The sequence below is a fragment of the Phoca vitulina genome, unplaced genomic scaffold (genome assembly GCF_004348235.1).
Source record: "Phoca vitulina isolate PV1807 unplaced genomic scaffold, GSC_HSeal_1.0 scaffold16, whole genome shotgun sequence".
NCBI lineage: Eukaryota > Metazoa > Chordata > Mammalia > Carnivora > Phocidae > Phoca > Phoca vitulina.
This window is the reverse complement of record NW_022589719.1, coordinates 31,181,354-31,202,964: the sequence shown is the minus strand read 5'-3', so window position 1 is coordinate 31,202,964 and position 21,611 is coordinate 31,181,354. Positions and strand designations below refer to the sequence as shown.

The 21,611-nt window shown below is 52.7% G+C and overlaps 2 protein-coding genes across 2 annotated transcripts; both read right to left on the bottom strand.

The window, feature by feature from the left end:
• Window positions 1–116: 116 nt before the first annotated feature.
• Window positions 117–11,315, bottom strand: SNX15 (sorting nexin 15). The gene is made up of 8 exons (XM_032415066.1): window positions 11,058–11,315; window positions 6,314–6,349; window positions 5,992–6,112; window positions 4,734–4,849; window positions 4,465–4,612; window positions 4,000–4,143; window positions 1,292–1,549; window positions 117–996 (listed from the first exon to the last, which is right to left on the bottom strand). Exons 1-8 carry the CDS (start codon window positions 11,154–11,156, stop codon window positions 890–892), a joined length of 1,029 nt encoding a protein of 342 aa, XP_032270957.1. The 5' UTR covers window positions 11,157–11,315; the 3' UTR covers window positions 117–889.
• Window positions 11,316–13,001: 1,686 nt separating this feature from the next.
• Window positions 13,002–20,785, bottom strand: ARL2 (ADP ribosylation factor like GTPase 2). The gene is made up of 5 exons (XM_032414708.1): window positions 20,649–20,785; window positions 17,717–17,827; window positions 17,457–17,619; window positions 15,682–15,762; window positions 13,002–14,961 (listed from the first exon to the last, which is right to left on the bottom strand). The coding sequence occupies exons 1-5, from the start codon at window positions 20,711–20,713 to the stop codon at window positions 14,827–14,829; spliced, it is 555 nt and encodes a 184-aa protein (XP_032270599.1). The 5' UTR covers window positions 20,714–20,785; the 3' UTR covers window positions 13,002–14,826.
• Between the last annotated feature and the right edge of the window lie 826 nt (window positions 20,786–21,611).

Genomic DNA, 21,611 nt, shown 5'->3' with positions numbered 1-21,611 from the left:
AGGATGCCCCGCGCACAGCCCAGCCCACTCCCATGATACACCAGTTTGTAGTCCGTTCCGCAACCAATCACTTCGCCGGAGGGGCGGGGGAGGAATGGAGCCACGCCCTCCCAGGCTTCAGCCCACCGAACCCTGAACCCTCGCTCTTAGCCTTTGGGCACCTTCCAAAATGGGTAACCCCAAATTGGGTTCCTCTTCATCATTCCCTTCACCCAATAACCGGTTCCATCGGCCTCCTGCCATTCTCTACTCTCGTTTCCCTGGAGACTATTCTCCCCATTTTCTAGATCAGGGGTCAGCAGACTTTTTCTGCAAAGGGCCAGATAGTAAATGCTTTGGGATTTGAAGGTCGCAACTGGGCAACTCAGCAACTATTCAGCTCTGCTGGTGTAGTGGGAAAGCAGCCAAAGACAATATTAAGTGAATGAGTCTGACTGTGTTCCAACAGAATTTTATTTTTAATACTTAAATTTCATGTAATTTTCATCTGTCACAGAATACTATTCTTTTGGTTTTTCTTCAACTATTAAAAAATGTAAAAACCATTCTAGCTTACGGGCCTTACAAAAAAAGGCCGTGGGCAAGATGTGGCTGCAGGCCATGGTTTGCAGACCCCGGTTCTAGATGGGTGAACAGCCAGTTCAGGACCAGGGATGCTGCCCACGCAAGACAGACAGGCAGGATCAGCTTAAGTGTTTTGTCCTGATTCCAAAGTGGCAGGTGTGGTCAAGGAGCTCTGAATTCATTATTTGTCTCATTCTTGGCCAGTTACATACAGAAATGACCCCTAGTGTTACAAGACCAGGATATCAGGCAAGGCCCCCGGGAGAGTGAAAGGGGGTAGCTGGCAGTGCTGGGGCTACAGTCCTGGGCAGGGGTTCACTCCCTCTCAGGAGGGGGGCTGGGACAAGTGCACGTGCAAGATTTCTTCTGCTCTCTTCAGGTACTCGGCTGCCTTCTTCTTCACACCCTCCCGGCGGGCAGGTGATGGGTCACCTGTGAAGAGAGAATGGCTCAGCTGAGATCCCTGGGTTCAAAACCCCTGGTCTAGCCCCTTACAGTTCACAGAGCATCAACATGTGTCTTTCCCTACCTCCCTGGGAATCAGGTCTATTCTCCCCATTTTACAAATAAGAAAACTGAGGCCACAAGAGGTAAAGAAACTGCCCACGGTTGCACAGCTTGTCAGTGATGACCAATTCTGATCCTTGACTTGTCTTTTACTTTCCCTTCCCTTCCCTCCACCGTCTGAGACTCTAGGCCTGACCTTCCACCTTCCGGTCGTACTCACCAGGAACGCCCTGTAGCAGGATGTGCACGCCGTCCCGATAGCCCTGCAGAGCTGCAGGGTAGGCACCTGCCTTCTCATCCCGCAGAGCCTGGGTGATGAGCTCTGTGGCTTGGCTCAGATAGGCAGGGGCTGGCCGGCCTTCCTCGTCCTCTTCCTCCTCCTGCCCTCCAGGCTCCCAGGGTTCCTGGTCCAGCCTTTCGGACTCTGCCTCCATCGCTGCCAGCTCACCCATGTGGGTTGGACTGGGGCCTGCACCTTCTACAATCAGATACGGAGGGCTCAGGCCAGACTGCCCTCCGTTTCCCAGGGCCTGCGGCCCATCCCCAGACCTCTCTTGCCCATCAAGGTACCAGCCTGCCCCAGGTGGAGGGAAGCAGTGCCTGAGCAATTTAAAAGCCATTCATATATAACAGACTAGCCATGATTGGTTTAATTGGTGGAGTTCCTGTGCTTTTGTAAAAACAGTATTACCTTCCTAATTCTTTAGGTACATATTAACATTAGTTTGCGAGGTCTGGGTCACTGGGCCTACTTCCTTCCTGACTACAGTTGATCTACAAATCTAAGAATTCCCTCCGTAAAGTTTAACTGAAGGATGCCAGACCAACTAAGCCAGGCCAAGGGTAGAAATGCTCCAAACCTTGGAATGTCGGAATAATAGATGCAGAGAATCTCAGGTCTTACAACCTCAGTTGAGGACCCAAACATGAAGACAGTGGGTGGTGGGTGTCCTCACATTCCAGAGAGAAGGTCTCCTTATATACCCCAGGACTGGCCAAAAGGGGGCCAAACATCCCCTCTGCAGCTTATACAAGAGAAGGCTAGAGATTTGGTCCATCATTGGCGAAAAGGCCTTTGGAGGGAAGGTGCCAGAATAGGAAGCACCATGGTGCACCACTCACCGGTCTAACTCCATCCCAGTGACCCTGTGAGGAGACTGGGAGGCCTCCTGCAGGAAGGGAAGATGACCTCTCACTTCCCAGCTGGACATACAGCCAGTGTTGCTCATGGAGCAGAAGGCAGAGGAGTTCCTGGGATGCCCTAACGTGAGTACGAGAGTTTGATGCATGTGTTGAAGAGAGAGACGAGTGCCAGCTCGTTGCCTGGAGGACTCTGATGTTGAGGGACTTCCTGGAGGTGCCCACAACAGTGGGGCAAGGAGATGAGGCAACATCTCAGCAAACTGTACTTCCAGGCTTTGGTGGGGCAAGAGTTTGGGAGTTTTCTTTTCTTTCTTTTTTTTTTTAAGATTTTATTTATTTGTCAGAGAGAGGGAGAGAGAGCGCACAAGCAGGGGGAGCGGCAGGCAGAGGGAGAGAGAGAAGCAGGCTCCCCACTGAGCAAGGAGCCTGATGTGGGGCTCGATCCCAGGACCCTGACGCTTAACCAACTGAGCCACCCAGGCGTCCCAGAGTTCGGGAGTTTTCTTATGGGCCAAGGGAATGTCTGATGGGAGCTACGTCCTAGGAATCTTGAGAGGCTCCTGTCGGAGCATCTGGCCACTGGACACCCCTGGGGGTCAGCTGGGGCAAGGCAGGCAGGCCCCGGTGGCACCACCCTCACCTTTCCCCCTAATTCCTTCTTCCCCATCCCAGCTGTGGAGGGGCTGAAGGAGCAGGGACGGGAGGAAGCAGAACAAGAAGAGTAAAAGGATACTCCTCCCAGGCGAGCAGGGCGGTGGTTTGGAGCTGAGCAACTGGGTGGAAGACTGAGGTCCCGATTTGGATCGGACCTGGGGTGAGCGAACCCAGATGCCTGAAACCTGATCACAAAGCTGAGGGTGTGCCCGGGAGGTCACCAAAGGGCAAAGAAGAAAAGCCAACAAAATGGGCTTAAAAAGATGGGAAGATTCCAAACTGAAACGCTTTCATGATGATCCTGAAGCAGATCAGCCGCTTCAACGCCCCAGCCGCAGCCACAGCACAGGGTCGGAGACTTTGAGAATGAAAAGGTGCAGTGTCTCAGAGCCTGGGACTCTCAGCTCCAGGACCCAGACCTCCATGGGAAGAGGGGAGGGGGCTTCCCCCGCTATGGCGGGTCTGTGGTGCCCCCACATGCCTGGGCCTCCTGTGGGAGGGCCTCCTCCTCTGAGCCCAAGTCTCACTCCCCTGACCAACAGGCCTCTCCTGCCTTCAGGATCCACAGCGCGACCCTAAGCCAGCCAGGAAACCCCCACCTTGGGCTTCCAACGGAAGGAACTCAAATCCTCCCAAGACCGTGTGATGAGGGGCGCCTGGGTGGCTCAGTCGTTAAGCGTCTGCCTTCGGCTCAGGTCATGATCCCAGGGTCCTGGGATTGAGCTGCATCGGGCTCCCTGCTCGGCGGGAAGCCTGCTTCTCCCTCTCCCACTCCCCCTGCTTGTGTTCCCTCTCTCGCTATGTCTTTCTCTCTGTCAAATAAATAAATAAAAATCTTTAAAAAAAAAAAAGACCGTGTGATGCCTGCCTGTTCCAGAGCTTTCTTGGGGAGAAGATCCACCTGCCCCTGAGAAGATCTCCCTTTTCTTTCTCCCTGGTTGCTCACTGTCCAGGGGCATCCAGCTCATGAGCCCTGGCACCAGGGTGCCGGCTTCCAATGCTAAGGCTGCCAACTGCCCGGAGTGGGGCGTCTTTCTAGCATTTACACAGGTACTACACACGCTAGTCGGTGGCTCTGCCCACCCTCCTTGCCCCCACCTCAGCCCCCCTCTGCTTGTCCCAGCTTGTTACCTTCCCTGGAGAAGGGGTCGAAGAGGGCAAGCTCAGCCTCTGTGAGGGGGCCTCGGGCAGGGGAACCGGACGCCTCCTCGGTGCTCCCACAGTTAAAGAGGAGATCCAGGGCCTCCTGGGCAGGGCTGGATGGTGGGGGATCCGCTGTGGAACCAATCAATGGGGACATTCATGCCTGTCCTTATCATTTCCCAGCTTTCAAAACGCAATTACCCTCTCACTAACTCCTTGTGGCACCCACGGGCATAGACGAGCCCACTCCTCGTCAGGGTGGTACCCCTTTTACAGACTAAGAAGCTGTAGCCTAGAGAAGGAAAATGGCCTGGCCAGAGCTCCTCAGCACGTTAGTGGTAGAGGAACTGGGACATACTGCAGAGTTTTTACTAAGCTCACTGAGAAGGAAGTGTGTGCTCTCCACCACCCCCAGGCCCTCCATCCCTGGCTCCCTTCCCAACCCTGATGTACCTGGCATGTCCAGTTCCTCGAAGCCTCTCCTCTCTGTGGGGAGCGGCTGGGGCAACCAGGTATCCTCAGGGGGCGGTGTGGGGATCAGAGGGGGTGGCAGGATGTGTAGGTCTCTGCACATGTCGGAGGGCCGGGTCACCTCCCCACCCTGCAGGAGAGAAAGACAGGGACAGGGCAGGGGAGGGGGCGGGGGGGAGTCTCAGGGTGCAGCCCAGGGGGCAGGTGGGCTTCCCAGGTGCCGGGGAGGAGGGACAAGCAAGGACACATACCCGGAAGAACTCCTTGAGCTGGGGGCTGTTGTTGAGCGCGGGGATGTGCACAGTGAAGCGAAGCAAGTCCTCAGCCCCCTTCCGCCGCTCTTCAATCACTGAGGCCTCGAACCGGCCTGCAGCGCCCCCAGGACGAGGGGTGGGGAGAGAAACAGTGAGCCACAGGGGTCACTTTCCTGCTTCTGCCGGAGAGGATCCCAGCAGCCGGCCATCCCCCCAGCAATCTTCCCTGGCTCCTCCTGGGGGGGCAGGCGTGGGCTGCTTGCAAACAGGGACCAAGCCCCCTAGGCCTCCATGTACCAGATGTTTACGGAGCACCTACTAATGTGCTAGGTTCAGAAGGTGAAAGGGAGGAAAGCAAGGTCTCTGCTCTCATGGATTCACATCCTAGACACGGGAGGTGGGTGGGCAACCAACAAGAAACAAAATAATTTCAGATGGTTTTGATGTAACGGAGAGGAAAGGAAGTCTCGGAGAGGAGAAGTGACTTGCCCAAGGTCACACAGCAAGTAGCTCCTTTTCCACAGTCTCCCTGCTCTGTTCTAGGCATGCTGTGGAAAGAACTACCTCTGACCTCGCGGCTGGCCGCGGCGCCCGCAGCCTGCATCCCCTGCGGGCGGCAACCCTTCGCCTCGCTGTGAAAGAGTATCTCACGGGAGTCTAGAGACCCAACTAACAGATCGGTCCTGTCCACCAGAAACACATCACGAGTGGCATGTGCAATTATTCATTTTCTTGTAGCCACGTTAAAAAGAAACAGGTTAACTCAACTTGAATAATTTATTCCACTGAACCCGGTATATCCAAAATAGTCTCATTTGTACATGTGATCAATATATAAATTATCGCCATAGTTTCCATTCTATTTCAGTGTGCACTCAACCCACACGCACACCTCGGCTCGGACTCACCACCTCTGGCCTTTTGGACAGCGCAGACCGCAGCTCCGGGGGAGGAATTTTGGTTCTGCCACTTACAGGCCAAGCCCCTCTATGACCCTGAGCCTCAGCTGCCTTGTCTTGAAAATGGGGCTAAGGAAGAAGGAATGCTGAAGGGCTCCACACACACTGAGGGCTAGGCTGCTCTGAGCCTCAGTTTCCCCATGTGTGAAATGAGGCTGTCTCTAAGGGCCCTCCCCAAAAGTGCTTCTGCTGGGGGTTTTGGCCCCCCATCCAGCTCCCCCCCCCCCGCCCAGCAGGGGTCCCCTCTGCCCACCTCTCCCTCCATCTCTGGCCTGAATGCCTAGATCAACACTCACCAAACACCTGGGCGCGGGGGAAGGCCGGGAACTCCTCCAGGCGGCGGAAGAGGTTGCGGTGGGTGTAGGCCAGGTCCCCATGCAGCTTGCGGAAGTCGCTGTACCGCTTCCAGACCACCACCTGCCAGGGACCCGAGACTTGGCCCAGGCCAGCCGTGGTGCCAGTGGGAAGAGGCTTTCCCCGCCCCCAGCCTGGGCCCGCGCGTGCGTGGGTCGGGGCCCCGTGCCTGCTCCTCCCAGGGCCACAGAGTTCCCACTTGTTCCTCTGCTGCACCTGCATCTGGAACTAGGGAATGGTCCCCCTTCCTCCCAGGAGCCTCACCTCTTTGACATCCTCTGGGTCCCTCTTTGAGATGAACTGAGGAAGAAAGGCAAGAACCAGGTGAGACCAGAGACTGACACCTGACACCCCATCGTGCAGTAAAATCCAGCGATGCCCCAGGTACCTCCCAGCCCTGGTTGTGGCCTTTGGCTCTTGGCCACTGGTATCAAGGTGTCCTGGCTTCAAGGCTTTGTGTCACCTGAAGCAGTTTTTCTATCACGTGCTAGTTTCTTCATGTGCCAGATGGGAGGATCCTATCCAGACCCTGTGGTCCTCAGCCCAACTTTTATCTCAGTCCCCTCATGAATTTGCGGGCCATCCTAGCGCCGGGGTCGTGCTAATCTCTGTGCCGTCCCAACTTCACATGTGTGCTAACAAAGCCAGGACTACCTCACTTCCTTCGACGGGCCACGTCCCTGCATCTCCTTCTGAAACGAAAGAACCTCCAGTTCTCTAAAGAACGAGGTTCTGTCCCAGGAGCCACTCCCTTTTGTAAGTGAGGAAGCCTCTGTGGGCAAACACTCCTTTAGGCAGAAGAAAACATCACTGGGGTTGCAACCTCCAGAAGAGAAGAATGGGGTCTGAGCTGGGAAGAAGACTCTATACTCACTATGGTATAATCATAATAATTAGAAAATAACACTCTACAACGTGGACTACTTGATAGTCTTCCAAACATCTCCTTTTAATTATCCTAGAACCCAAGGTGGCAGATAGGATTAACAGACCCATTTACCAGATAAGGAAGTGGAGGGGCAGAGAGGGGACATGACCTGTGCAAGATCACATGGCACGTTTTGCAAATGATCTATCTGATAATGAGGTGATATCCAAAATATATAAAGAACTCCTACTCAACACCAAAAACCCAAAACAATCCAATTTAAAAATGGGCAGAGGGGGTGCCTGGGTGGCTCAGTTGGTTGAGTGTGGGTCTCTTGATTTTGGCTCAGGTCATGATCTCAGAGTCGTAAGATCGAGCCCCATGTAGGGCTCCAAGCTGGGTGTGGAGCCTACTTAAGATTCTGCCTCTCTCCCACACTCTCTGCATCCCCCACTGGCTCGAGGAAGGGAGGAAGGAAGGGAGGGAGGAAGGAAGGGAGGGAGGAAGGAAGGGAGGGAGGAAGGAAGGGAGGAAGGAAGGGAGGGAGGGAGGGAGGGAAGAAGGAAAGGAGGGAGGACACTAGTAAAGGTAGCTCAATAAATATATAAAAAAAAGGGGGGGGGGCAGAGGACCTGAATAGACGTTTCTCCAAAAGAAGATATACAGATAAGCAACAAACACATGAAAAGATGCTCCACATCACTAACCACCAGGGAAATGCAAATCAAAGCCACAATGAGATATCACCTCACACCAGTCAGAACAAAAAGGTAAGAAATAACAAGTGTTGGTGAAAATGTAGAGAAAAGAGAACCCTCATGCAGTGTTGGAGGGAATGTAAATCAGTGCACCAATATGGAAAACAGTATGGAGTTTCCTAAAAAATTAAAAATAGAAATACCACTGGATACGGTAATTTCATTTCTGGTATTTACCCAAAGAAAACAAAAACACTAATTCAAAAAGATATATATCCCCCTATGTTTATTGCAGCATTATTTACAACAGCCAAGATATGGAAGCAATCTAAGTGTCCATCAACAGATCAATAGGTGAATGGATAAAGAAAATATCATAGATATATACAATGGAATATTACTCAGCCATAAAAAAGAATGAAATCTTGTCATTTGGATAACATGGATGGACTGAGAAGGTATTATGCTACATGAAATAAGTCAGACAGAGAAAGACAAATACTACATGATTTCATTTATACGTGGAATCTAAAAACAAAACAAAATAAACAAAACCAGAAACAGACTCATAAATAGAACAAACTGGTGGTTGCCAGAGGGGAGGTGGATGGAGGGGATAAGTGAAATAGATGAAGCAGATTAAGAGGTACAAACTTCCAGTTGTACAATAAATAAGTCATAGGGATGAAAAGTACAACATAGGGAATATAGTCTATAATATTGCAATAACTTTGTATGGCGACCGATGGTCAACTACACTTACCATGGTGAGCATTTCATAATGAATATAAATGTCGAATCACTATGTTGTGCACCTGAAACTAACATAATATTGTATGTCAACTATACCTCAGTTAAAAGTAAAAATTAAAAAAAAAAAAATCACATACCAAGTAAGAGGGACTGGTAGGACCAAAACCCTGGCCTTTGCTTTTCACAATAGACTTGGCCTGAAATATCTTGGGTAAAAGAAACTAGATTTAAAAACTGTTGAGGAATACATATACCTGACAAAGGAGTCATATCCAGAATATATAAAGAACTACAGATCAATACTAAAAAGACAACTCAACTTTTGAAATTGGGCAAAATATTTGAGCAGGCACCTCCCACAAAAGAAGGTGTTTGAATGGCCAATAAGATAATGAGAATATGTTCAACATCATTAGTCACCAGAGAAATGCAAATTATACTCCAGTGAGATATTACACACCCACCCACTTAAAATGCTGAATTTTTTCAAAAAAGATTTTATTTATTTGAGAGAGAGAGAGAGACAGAGAGTGTGAGCACAAGAGGTTGGGAAGGGCAGAGGGAGAAGCAGGCTCCCTGCTGAGCAGGGAGCCCAATGTGGGGCTTGATATTAGGACCCTGAGATCATGACCTTAGCCGAAGGCAGACGCTCAACCAACTGAGCCACCCAGGCACACCTACAATGCCGAAAATTGAAGATGCTGATGATACCAAGTGCTGGTGAGAATGGGATTATAAAAGTACTTTGAAGTACCGTACCACTTTGGAAAACTGGTAATTTCTTTTTTTTTCTTTCTTTTTTTTTTTTTTTTTAAACGATTTTAAAGTTATCTCTAAGCCCAACATGGGGCTTGAACTCATGACCCTGAGATCAAGAGTTGCATGCTCCAGGGCGCCTGGGTGGCTCAGCTGGTTACGCATCTGCCTTCAGCTTGGGTCATGATCCCAGGGTCCTGCAATCAAGTCCTGCATCAGGCTCCTTGCTCAGCGGGGAGCCTGCTTCTTCCTCTGCCTGCTGTTCCCCCTGCTTGTGCACTCTCTCTCTCTCTGACAAATAAATAAATCTTTTAAAAAAATTAAATAAAATCTTAAAAAAAAAAAAGACTCAGGTGTAAAACAAGGACAGCTGTTTTTAATTCCTCAAGGAATTGGATTGCCACCTAAAAGATATCAAAAGACTGACACATCCATCTATGTTGAAAGGTTTTTCTGTCCCTTTGGGTACATTTAGCATAGGGATAAAGGTCAAAACAAACAAATAAACAAACAAAAAAACCCCACAAGTTCTTATCAGGCTCTGAATATCAGCCACCAACCTGGCCAACTTCCAACCACAGAGCTACTTAAACATTCTTTTAAATATTTTGTCAGTTTCAGTTAGGACCAACAGCAAACAGCGCCCTGGAAACTGGTAATTTCTAGGACGACTACACATGTAGCTATCAAATGATCCAGCAATTCCACTCTTAGGTACATACCAAGAAAAAATGGGTGCACATGTCCATAAAAAGACTTGTACATGAATGTTCATACAACTCTACTCATAACAACTAAAAATTTTTTTAGACACAACCCAAATGTCCAACAACAAGAGAATGAATAAACAAATGGTGGTATATTTCTACAAGGGACTCCTATCACATGGCAATAAAAAAGAACAAACAACTTATACATGCAACAACATGAATTCCAAAAACATTACATAGAGAGTGAAAAAGGCCACACACAAGTGAGTACTTGCTGTGTAATGATTTCATTCGGATGAGGTTCAAGAACAGACAAAACTAATCTACAGTGACAGAAGTCAGGACAGTGGTTACCTCTGTGGGAAGAGAACTATAGATTGGAAAGATACAAAGAAAGTCTCTGGGGTGAAGGAAATGTCTATATCCTGATCTGAGCTCTGCCTGCTCAGAGGTATACACTTTGGAAGTGTCTGTGTTTTTGCTTCCCTTTAATAGTTATGAATGCACCAGTTTAATAGTTGCCTAGTTTAAAATGCTAAAAGTACAAAACAATTTACGGTGAAAAGTCTTCGCCCAACCAGTTCTCGGATATCATTCTACAGATAGTCTTTTATACGGTTTCTATTTTTAAATTCTTCTCATGGTTTCCCCCATGTATCTATAAAATCTGCTTATAAAGTTGTTACTGCTTCGTAGTCAACTTTAGTCTTTCCCTATTGACTTCCTGCTGGGACGGTGAAGATAGAGACTTACTCTTGAAAATTCTCGAGCTGTATGAATTTTTAAAGTCACAGGTATTTTTTTGAAAAAATTAAAAATTAAACTCTTTAAAAAGGGCTTTTATGTAAATATCAAACAAACCAGTTAACACGACTTACTCCAAGAGATTGGAGAACTAACTAATATTTGGACTGAGCCAGAGTTTTCGTGTTAATTTAAAGAAATTCACAGCCTGATGTGCAGACACCACACGTCGGGCGTGGGAACCCACCCCTCCCACTCCGAGAACTGCCGTCCACGCCCTTTTAAAAGGACAGCGCCCTCCCAGGGCCACACCCCCTGATGGCTAAAGATGTAAACGAAGTCTCTTACCGCAGCCTCCCCTTAAAGGGGAATTGCATTTCTGTCGTCTAAAAAGGGAGCGTCCAGCAGTGCTTTGCCTTAAAGTAAAACACGGCCCCCCTTGTTAAAAGGGTAAAGGTCCCCGCCGGGCCCCACCTCACCTGCGCGGTCACTTTATACTCGGTGTAGCCCTTGGGGTGGGTCCGGGGGTCGGAGACTGTGTAGTGCCGCAGGAAGTCGTCCTTCGCCTGGCGGGACATGGTAGCCGAGCCGGAGTGGAGCTGGCAGCCGGCCTCCGCCTCCTCCACGCCGCCCCCGCCCCTCCGGGTCAGTCTCCGCCAGCCACCGCCTGTCCGGGGCCTGCGTCCTCCTTCCCCGGGTCCAGGGAGCCGGTCGCAAGTGACGGCGCAGTTCTCGGCCTTGGCTTGCGGCCAGGGAGCGTCTAAAAAGTTCTCAGTGGCTGGTAAAGCGTGAACTAGGTGATTTAAAGAGTTAAGGACTGGGGAGGTTGGATCACTCAGCTCTGACCAGTGTTCAAGCCCGCCCCATCCAACGTGTCCAAACGACTTCTCCTCTGCTTCCCAGTTCCCTTCTTTTATCTACCTACCCAATTTTATTGTGTCCAGTGCGTACCAGTTGTAGCCAAATCATTTCCCTGTCTCCCTCCATAGGATTCGCTAATTCATATTTTCTGCAAGGGTAGGGGAGGCAAAAAAGAACTTCAGAGAAGCAGGATGGCTTCACAGGTTCTGAAGTCACACTTCTTACCAGCTGTATGAGTTTCCCTTAACTACTGGAGCCTAAGTTTCTCATCTCTAGAATGTTTATAGTGTTTATAATAAGGGATGTTTATAATAGAATCTACTGCAGAGCAGGATTCTTTTTTTCCCTGCTTGGTCTGTCCAGCATTCAGCCCCACCTATCCGTTAGCACAATATCTTTGTTTGGAGGTAGTTCTCCCTAGGTGTAGCCCTTCAGCCTCCTACACAGAATCCAAAGGTGCCAGCTCCTTTCCTTGCCCCGTCCTGGGTGGGGGTGGGGGAGTCTCTCCTGAAGCTTGAATCTTGAGTTTCTTGAGTGAGGGACAGAGGGCACAGTGCCTGGCAAGGGCAATAGTTTGTTCCTGATGTGCAGTGTTGGCTGCGGATTGAGCTGCCCAGCCTCTGGGCACTCTTTTTTCCAAACCTGATGTCTGGCATCCTGAGACCTCCATCAGGATGCTATGAGCTCTTAGTATCCTTCCAAGAACCATCCTTTCTGCTGAAGACAGTTGTGGTCCGTGTCTGGGGCAGGCCGTCGAGGACCCTGACCAATACCACAACAGGTTGTGACAGGTTGTGAAGCTTCAAAGTGGTAGTGTGGGTGAAGCCGCCGCTCTTATAGTGGACACTGTATGGCCAGTTTCCAGAAAGAGACAAAGCCAACTCCCAAATGAGACTCATGGAAGCTCAGACACAGGGTAGATTATCCAGGAGGTGTTTGGGAGGAGGCTTAGATGGGGTGGCGGCCCCTTGAACAACACGCACCTCTAGAGACCCTTTTTAGACATCACTTCTGCTCTCTCAAGCTCTCCTGGCAAGACTGGCCCCAAGTCTTCTTCTTGCCCATCATTCCCTCCCCTCCCTGACCCTGCAGCTCCCAATTCTCTCCATTTTCTCTTCTTTCGCCCTGTCCCCTCCAAGCCCATTCCTATCTAGATCAGTTTGTCCCCCGGCCTTCAGACACCAACTCCACTATTTCCATCACCAGGAGAAGCAAACAGAAGAGCCCTCTTAGCCGGCAGGAGGAGAGAGGAAAGCTGCAAATGCACAGCTGCCAATCCGGCTCCCCACATTCCCACCCCCACCGGGTTGACCACAGGATGCAGACTTGCTGCCACAGCTCAGATCCCCCATCCATAGGCCTTGGTAATGAGTATAACCTTGCTATTTCCTTGTCTCCAACCATGCAGAATTCACTCTTTATTTTTTTTTTTTTTAAAGATTTTATTTATTTATTTGACAGAGAGAGACACAGCGAGAGAGGGAACACAAGCAGGTGGAGTGGGAGAGGGAGAAGCAGGCTTCCTGCCGAGCAGGGAGCCCGATGCGGGGCTCAATCCCAGGACCCTGAGATCACGACCTGAGCCGAAGGCAGACGCTTAACGACTGAGCCACCCAGGCGCCCCCAGAATTCACTCTTTAAATCAAGGATGCTGCTGACTAAGGGCCCCCAGGAGGACTTGACCCCTGGGGTGGCTCATCCGGATCAGTAGATGGCTGAGTTCCCGTTGATTGGATCTGCTTGAGCTCCTACCGGTTCAAATACTGAACATGATAGCTAACATTATACAATGACACACAAGACACTCACCCATTTGGTCCTTGTCCCGCCCTTTGCAGGTAGGTGCCTTATCTTTCCCCAGAGGGGGACACTGAGGCACAAACACGCGAGACACTTGTTCAGCATCATCCAGTGAGTGGCAGGGCTGGGCTTTGGCTTGGGAGCCTGGGTCTGTTCACTCACCGCAGGGCTTGGGTAGCACGGGGACGACAACGTCTGTCTTGCACAGAGGACAGGGCAGGCGGTTTTAATTTTCCACCTTGAAGGACAGTTTATGTTCTAAGGTTGTTTACCCAACATCAATTTCCCTTCTTCTATCCTAACAGAGCCCAGATTTTGCACACATCTGTACCTCTCGGGAAGGGATCCTAGTGCCAGTTTAGGAGCAAATCTTGGTGTCTCTTCCTCGCCTTTTCCTTGGGAAAACTACTCTTTCCTCATTAGACACATTAGGCCTTCTCTCTCTGCCATCTGAGCTTTGAGCAGAGAGACAAAAACCTAGAATAGTATGGCGTAGTGGTTAAATGTGCTGGGCCCAAATCCCAGCTTCCCTACTTCCTAGCTGGTGGCTTTGAGCAAATCACATAACCTCCCTCCCAGAGGCTCAGTTCCCCTATAGATGGGATCTGGAGAGTCTGTACTGTTTAGGGCTGTTCTTCAATGTGATGATACCGGGGAGTGCTTTGAACAGAACCCAACGGAGTAAGCAGCCCCCAGTAGGACCACAGCAGGGGGCCCTGTGAAAACACCCATCTGTCGGGTCACCTGTGGGGCAACTCTGCTTCAGAGAGCGCCTTAGTCTTCAGAGAAGGACCCTTCCGTGCTCTGCTCGGTTAGCAAGCCCTGCTTGACGCTCACATCCTTACACCCGAGTCCTCTCCCCTCCCCACTTCCCAAGAGCCCTTGAGCTTCATTTCTCGGTCACATGAGTTCCACTGCTTGAGCCAGCGCTGCCTGCTGCCTGTGGGTTCCTGGCTACGGTGGGGAGTTGGGAGCTGAAATTCAGTCCGTATTCCCTTCAGCAAATCATGAGCCCTGATGTGGGGCTGTGTCCCTTCTTCTTATTTACTGTTCTAGTGAACTGTCCACCCCCTTCCTCTACACAGAGAACTTCTACTTAGCCTTCCTGCCCAACATCAATGTCACCTCCTCCGGGAAGGAGGTGACACAGCAGCAGTGAACCCTCTGACTGGAACGATCTGTCCCTTTCGGTGCCCTGCTACCCTGCGGGCTCCCGGGGGGCGGGTCTCGGAGAGCTGGGGAAGCAACAAATGACTCCACCAGGAACTGGGGCAAGGAACGGTTTATTCTCATGGCTGAGCAAAGGATGAGGCCCACAGCCTTGGTAGCAGCAGAGGCGGCCCCCTCCCGGGCCCGGCCCTCTCCTCTCTCTCCTCTCTGGACGGAGGCTGCGGGCGGGCTGTGTCGGGAGCCAGGGCGGCAGCCCTCCAGCCACGGGAGCCGGCGGGCCACAGAGCGGCAGCTTTCGGCGCGGGGTCGGGGGTGTTCGCCAGGCTGGCTGACTCCCATTCCCCCAAGGATGGTGCCTGATGAGGGCTGGGGGCGGGGGCGGGGCTGGACTGTGAGGTGGGGGGCATCCGGAGCGCTTCAGTCGGCTGTGAAGATGCGGCTGGAAATGTCATTCAGGAGCCAGTCAATGCCGAGTAGGAGGTTCTCCCCGGTGACAGCGCTACAGCCCTGGATGCACCAGTGGTGGCTATGGATGGAGTCCAGCTCCAGGGCCTGGGAGGGCGGAAGAGGGGGGTGGGCCCCGGTGACCGCGGGCCCTGCCGCCCACAGCCCCTCCCCCCTCCCAGGTCTCCCCCCAGGCCCCTCAGAAGTCTCCTGGGGAAGTCTCCCTGGTGAAGATCTGTCAGGTCCTGGGGGCACCTGGGCTCCGGGTACACCACCACACCCCCCTTAGTAACAGCATAGCAACGTGGGCTCCTGAGCATCTGTTGTGCTCTGCGCCCCACAATCGTCCTCCCATCCATTCCTCCCAAGGCCCAGGGAGCCAGGGATTGCTGGCCAGTTTACTGAGGAGAACAACAATCCTGCCTCTCAAGTAGGAGGCAGGACACAATTTGGGGTCCCACAGGCCTGCGCTGAGATCCTGACTTGTCTGCTTACTCGCCGAGTGACCTCACTTCTCTAAACCTGCTTCGCCAGCCATCTGCAGAACGATCGTAAGGGCTCCTCCCTCAGGAGGCTGGGGTGAGAAGTGGATGAGTTCATCCAGGCCGAGAGTGCTCACTACCGGCCGGCTGCTGTTACCCTGCAGGGTAACGTTTGCACGTCTGCCTTCCCCCCGGCCTGCGGAGCACAACTAGCTCTTCTCAGTCAACCTCCAGCGTCCGCCACAGGTCCTGCCACGCGAGGAGCTAATACTTGCTTCTGAAGTAAGTTAACCAAGAAACGCGTGCCCCTTCTCCTCCACGGGCCTGTACTAAGGCCTGGACTCACCTCCCGGATGGCGTTAGAGGACAGCGCTCCGGGCAGGTCTTGCTTGTTGGCAAAGATGAGGAGGGTGGCTCCAGCCAGGCGCTGGGGGAGAGAAATGGGGGGGAGTGGGGGCTCAGAGGGTAGCCCGGCCCCTCCTCTAATCACCCAGATCAGGTGGGGTCAGAGATCAACCTGGAAAATCAGGGCAAGGCCCCGGGGTGGTATAAGAGGCCCAAGTGGAGTAGGGAGTGTGGACATGGCCTGCGAGTCCAGCCATACATGGGGGGGGGCAGGGAGGGAGTCCTAGGCTGGGGCCCAGCAGGCACCTCTCTTCTCCATGCCTCAGTTTCTTCCTCCATAAATGGGGAGGGGCTGATGGACAAGATGATTCCTGAGCCCTCTGGTTCTAGATTGTCCCATGTGATGACCCGACCTGTACAAAGAATGCAATTGTCCCGGGGCCATAGGGTCTGCTGGGAGTGACCTTTCCCTCTTCCAAGGTCATGTAGCGCTTTCACTGTTCACTACCGGGCCTCACTCTCTGCCTCGGCTTCCAGTTACTTCCACATGTGTTCCTGACCAGGAGTCCCTCCAGGTAGGTAGGTGCATCTGGGCCTGATAAAGGGCCTCGAGGTGCCAGGCTGAGGGCTGAGCACAGACAGCCATGATCTCATTGGACCTGCTTGGCACCCCCTGGAGCTGGCTAGTGCTAGACCAGATGACTGCGTCCCTGTGTGCCCAGAACAGTCCTGTTTATGTCTGTTGTCCCTGTGTAATTATTAACAAGTCCCTCTTTTGTTCTTAAAAGTGACCTGGGCGGCGCCTGGGTGGTTCAGTCTTGAGGCGTCTGCCTTCGGCTCAGGTCGTGATCCCGGGGTCCTGGGATCGAGTCCCACATCGGGCTCCCTGCCCTGCAGGAGTCCTCCTCCTCCCTCTCCCACTCCCCCTCCTTGTGTTCCTGCTCTCACTGTGTCTCTCTCTGTCAAATAAATAAATAAAATCTTTAAAAAAAAAAAGAAAAAGTGACCTGGTTTTCAACTAGATACAAGTGTAGTAACCCAGATCAAAACCTGGAACAGAAAAAGGGTATTAATGGAAAAACTGGTGAAACCTAAATAGAATCTGTAGTTAAGAGTAATTTGCCAATGTTCACTTCTTAGTTTTGACAAATGCACGGTGGTTACATATGATGTTACCATCAGGGAAAGCAGGATGGAAAGTATATGGGGTATCTCTTCACTACCTTTGCAACTTTTCTGTAAATCTAAAATTTTATTTAAAGGGAAGCGTTTGGGGCCAGATAATAAGTTATAAGATCACCCTAATTCTAATGCCCACTGAGAAATGAGGAAGTGGAGGTTCAGAGAGGTTAAGTGTCTTGCCTGCGGTCACACAGCAAAGAGTCCAACTCCTGAGCCAGGATCCACTGCCTCCCAAAGCTTCACACACTGGCCTCGAGTCATCCTCCCTAAAGCCCCATTCAAGGTGCAGAACCTGAAGCTCAGGGTGCTGAAGAGCAGTGACATCAAAGGGACATGAACCCAGGTCTCCGTTCATAGAACGTCCTGCCCACAGCACTGTGGGACTCCCTGGGACCAAGCGTACAGGTGGTCTCTGCCTCCCCAAGGGTGCTGGGCACCTGGTGAGGCTCTGTGGAGAAGGACACCCCGCCCTAGTTGTCCCTCAGGGGATCCGCTGAGGAAGGTGTTCACACATCCACGCATGGGCACCAAGCCTCGGGGCCCAGCTGCTGTTGGAAGCCTGGCTTCCCCTGCTTAGCCTGGCGCCCTGCCCACCTCCTCCACCAACAGGCTCTGGAGTTCCCGTTGGCAGTCCTGCATGCGCTGGCGGTCAGCGCTGTCCACCACCCAGATGAGGCCGTCCGTGCTCTCGAAGTAGTTCCGCCAGTAGGACCGCAGGGACTTCTGGCCGCCCACATCCCAGATGTTCAGCTTGAATCTGGGCGGGAAGGGGGGTGGCGAGAGGGTCAGCCTGGCCCCTCACCCGCGCTCCCTGCCCTACGCCGGGGCCAGCCCACCGCAGGGTCCCCGCTCACCCTCGGTGCTCCAGGGTCTTGATGTTGAAGCCCAGCGTCGGGGAGATGGTGTCAATGTCTTCCCCATTGAACTTCTTGAGGATGGTGGTTTTGCCAGCGTTGTCCAGGCCGCTGGAGCACAGCAGGTTAAGGGGAAGTCCCCGTGCTCTGCAGGGTGGTGACATCATCCCAGTGCCCCTCTTTTAGGGGACGAGTCATTTCCCACCAGGGAGCACATTAGTTGAGCACGGGCCTGACACACAATGTATTGGCCCACGCTCAATGGGAAAGGATCGAGAGTGCTCATCTCTACCTAACCAAAGGTCCCGTAGTTTACTCTACAATATTTATCTAATGCTTACTATGTGCCGGGCCCTTTCCTGGTGCTGGGGGTACCCAGAGCCTAAGTCCCCACCGTTAGGCAACTCCTATTCAAGTACAGAGACAATCGATAGAGTGCAAACAAATGAGAAAAGGCACCGTCAGCTCCTGGGGAGTGTAAGAAATACAGCTAAGAGGCTTTCGGAGGGGGCCTCCACAGGAGCTTTCTTTAGCTCGGATAACTCTCTCAGGGTCTCGAGCTGAGACCCAAACTACAAGGAGGAGACAGCTTTCCAAAGGACTAAGGGAAGAGCCTTCTAGACAGTGGGAAGAGCAAGAGTAAGTATCTGGAGGTAGCCACCCACACCTTTCTTTTTCTGGAATGTTCCAAACCCTTTGCTGCTAAGTGGGGGGGGGAGGGAGTTCAGCAGCTGGAAAGAACCCTTCTCCCCCCAATTCCATCCTTCTAACACTTAAGAGGGCTTGCAGCTGGGAGGGGGCCCAGGTGACTCAAACCAGTAGAATGAGGATGACAAAAGCTCTCCGGAGACCCAGACTTTGCCTCCGATACACCCCCCCACCTCCGAACCCCATCATCCACTGGATCATTCCCATCAGCTGACAAGCTGGTGTCTCTCTCACCTTAGGAAAACAAACCACACCCTCTCTTGATCCCTTTATTTCCTTCCCTTTATAGCAAACCTCCTCAAAACCTCTGTCCATACTCACCCTCTCCCATTTCTGTCCTGCTCTTTCTTGAACCCATGAGACTTTTGCTCCCAGTGCTTCCCTGAAACTGCTCTTGCCAAGGTCCCTAAAGACCTCACATTGTGCTCTGGCTGGGCAGTCCTCAGCCCCCCGGCTTCCTCTCCATCAGAAGCACCTGACGGAGTGGCCTGCCCCTTCCTCCACTCCCTTACCTGGTTCCCATCGCCCTGACCTCTTACCCAGGTACGCCTCAGTTCTCCGTCCACACTCATCCCTTAGTGCTCTCACCCAGGATCACGGCTTCAAATACCATCTTTATGCTGATGACTCCCAAATGTACACATCCCACCCAGCTGCTCCTCTGGACTCAGGCCCTCTATGCAGCTGCCCATCTGACACTTACAGGATGTCTCAGAGGCATCTTGCATGGCCAAACCCATCTTTCTGAACCTGCTCCCTGCCCCATCTCAGCAAGTGGTTCCTCATTCTTTGCACTGCTCAGGCCAGAAACCTAGAAGTCAGGCTTGACTTCACTCTCCCTCTCACACTCGAGTCCAATCCAGCAGCGATACCGGCTGGGCCTCGGGTCAGAATGTCCCCCAACTTCCATCACCCCACTGCTTCCGTCCTGGTCTATGCCACCATCCCATCTCGCCTGTGGTGCAGCAACTACTCTCTGATCCCGCTTCCCCTCGGCAATTCTCATTTAAAGGAAAATCCAAGAACAAAAAGGCCCTACATGAGGTGGCTCTTCTGTCCCCGCTCTGTCCTAATCTCCTTGCACACTCTCTCCAGCCACAGGGCCCTCCTTGACATTCCTTTAACACACCAGCTGAGTTCCTCCTTCCAGACCTTGCACTTGCTGTTCCTTTTGCTTAAACAAATTTCCCCAGGTATCTACATGGTTCATCCCTCACCTCCTAGTCTTTACTCAACTGTCACTTTCTCAGTGTGGCCTTCTTTGACCTTGTTTAAACTGCATTCTTCTTAATGCATCCTATACATTTTACCTATTTGCTTTGTTAATATCTTTCTCCCCACAGCATTATAGACCGTCCATGACGGTTAAGGATCTGTTTTGCTGTTTTACCCCAGCCCCTAGGACAGTGCTGAGCACCCAGTAGGGACTCAATAAATATTTAATTGGATGAGTGAATTCTCTGTGCCTTTCTCTGACCTCTTTAAAACAGACATGATGTGAGTATTATAAAGTTATCTGCGCACTTAAATGTCTTCTCTGCCCTGCTAGGGGAGCTCCGGGTGAGACCCGCCCCGCTCTGGGATCGCAGAGTCCCGATCGGGCCTGGCACAGAGGAGGGGGAAAGAGTGCAGGCGCCCGCTAACGGGACTCAGAGGGTCCATGGGGCCCTCGGGCCACAAGCCGTCAGTCGCCGTTGGAGGGGATACCGACCCGCCATGCGGTAAGAGACGAGAAATTGGACACACGGGAAAAACACCCCGCGCGGTCTACACCCGCCTCCCCTAGGAGCCCAGGGCGGGGCCCGCACGCCCCCGGGATTCCGACCTTGAGGGCGGGGCCGGGGCCTGGCACCCTCGGATGGGGGGAGGAAGGTCAGAGGCAGGGAGGACAGCGGCCTCACGCCCGAGCCAGTGACATCCGAGTCGCCTCCGGGACCCCCTCCCTCCCTACATAGGGACATCCGGTCCGGCCGCTGCGCCTTTAGGCCCTCACCTTTGGCCTTGGGGACGGAGTCTGCCCCCCCGCCCCGAGCCGGTGGTACGGCCTCCTCCCGGCCCCCCGCCGGGGCGATTGGTAGGGCCCACGTGCGTGACGCACAATGGGCAGTTGGTACGCGCCGGCCGCGCACCCCGCGCCCGGTAGGGGGCGCCTGGCACCGCCTGCCCGGTGGGGAGCCCCCCCAGCCCCCCGCTACCCTCGCGGCTCCGGCGTCTGGGAGGATACAGCATGAGCAGTCGCAGCTCCCGCTCTTTCTGCTTCATCTTCTTCAGAATGGTCAGAAGCCCCATGGTCCCTGCAGCCCCCTCCCGGCCGCCGTTTCTTCCTAGTCCCGGGACCCCTCTCCCTGCTCCTATTGGCTATCACGCCCACCGACAGCGCAGCCTATTGGCAGGCCTCTCGTTTGGTCCCGCCCTCCTCCCACGTGACCGCGAAGCTGCCCGGAGGTGCCGCTGAGATGGTCCCTCTAGCGGCGCTGGGGGCTTCTGCGGGGCCACCAGCGTTAACTCTTCGCTTCCCGAGGGTTTGGGGGACGAGGGTACCGCCATTCCTTCCTCCCCAGGAACCTAGGCTCGGCTGGGAACGGAAACCCGGGTTGTGTCTTGGCTGCATAGGAGTAGGAGTTCTGACTCGGGAGTCGAAATCCAGAGCCCCAAGGCGGTTGACAAGCTCGTTCGGGGCCCCGTTCCCCGGAAACATGGTCCAGATCCTGCTCGTCGTGGACCTCGGCATCATCCTCAACCTGCCAGTTAGAGGGCCTCCCCCGTTCCCTGTCTCCTGGACTCGTCGAGGGTGGGCCGGGGATTCTTCATCGCGGGCGAAAATGCCCCCTAGGGGCCGTTTCGAAATGTGCGGGGACATTTTTGGGTTGTCCCAATTGCAAGGTACAGTCCCTGTCGTTTTGAAGGTAGGGGGCAGACCCGTGCAAAGAATTGTCCCGCCCAGGATGCCCATCGTTTCTCCGTTGAGAAGCACTGTTTTTCATTTTGCCAGTGAGAATATTGAGGTGCACATGACGCTTACACCGTGACTGGCATATAGTACGTACTCATTAAATATTTGTTGTTGAATGAATGACTTCGTCCAAGAGTTTGGTTCTTTACCTCAGCGCTCAAGTCCTGAAGAAGTGAAGAGAATGAGGGCAGGGACTAGGTAAATTGTAAACTCAGAAGGGGGGAGCTAAGCTTA

Excerpts from the sequence above, each read along its gene's own strand:
- ARL2 (XM_032414708.1), bottom strand. The coding sequence starts at position 20,713 with ATGGGGCTTCTGACCATTCTGAAGAAGATGAAGCAGAAAGAGCGGGAG. Across the intron at positions 15,763-17,456 it reads AGAGCCTGTTGGTGGAGGAG|CGCCTGGCTGGAGCCACCCT; the intron begins GTGGGCAGGGCG and ends TCTCTCCCCCAG. Across the intron at positions 14,962-15,681 it reads CCTCTAACGCCATCCGGGAG|GCCCTGGAGCTGGACTCCAT; the intron begins GTGAGTCCAGGC and ends CCGCCCTCCCAG.
- SNX15 (XM_032415066.1), bottom strand. The coding sequence starts at position 11,156 with ATGTCCCGCCAGGCGAAGGACGACTTCCTGCGGCACTACACAGTCTCC. Across the intron at positions 6,113-6,313 it reads ACCCAGAGGATGTCAAAGAG|GTGGTGGTCTGGAAGCGGTA; the intron begins GTGAGGCTCCTG and ends GGTCCCTGGCAG. Across the intron at positions 4,144-4,464 it reads CGAGGAACTGGACATGCCAG|CGGATCCCCCACCATCCAGC; the intron begins GTACATCAGGGT and ends TTGGTTCCACAG.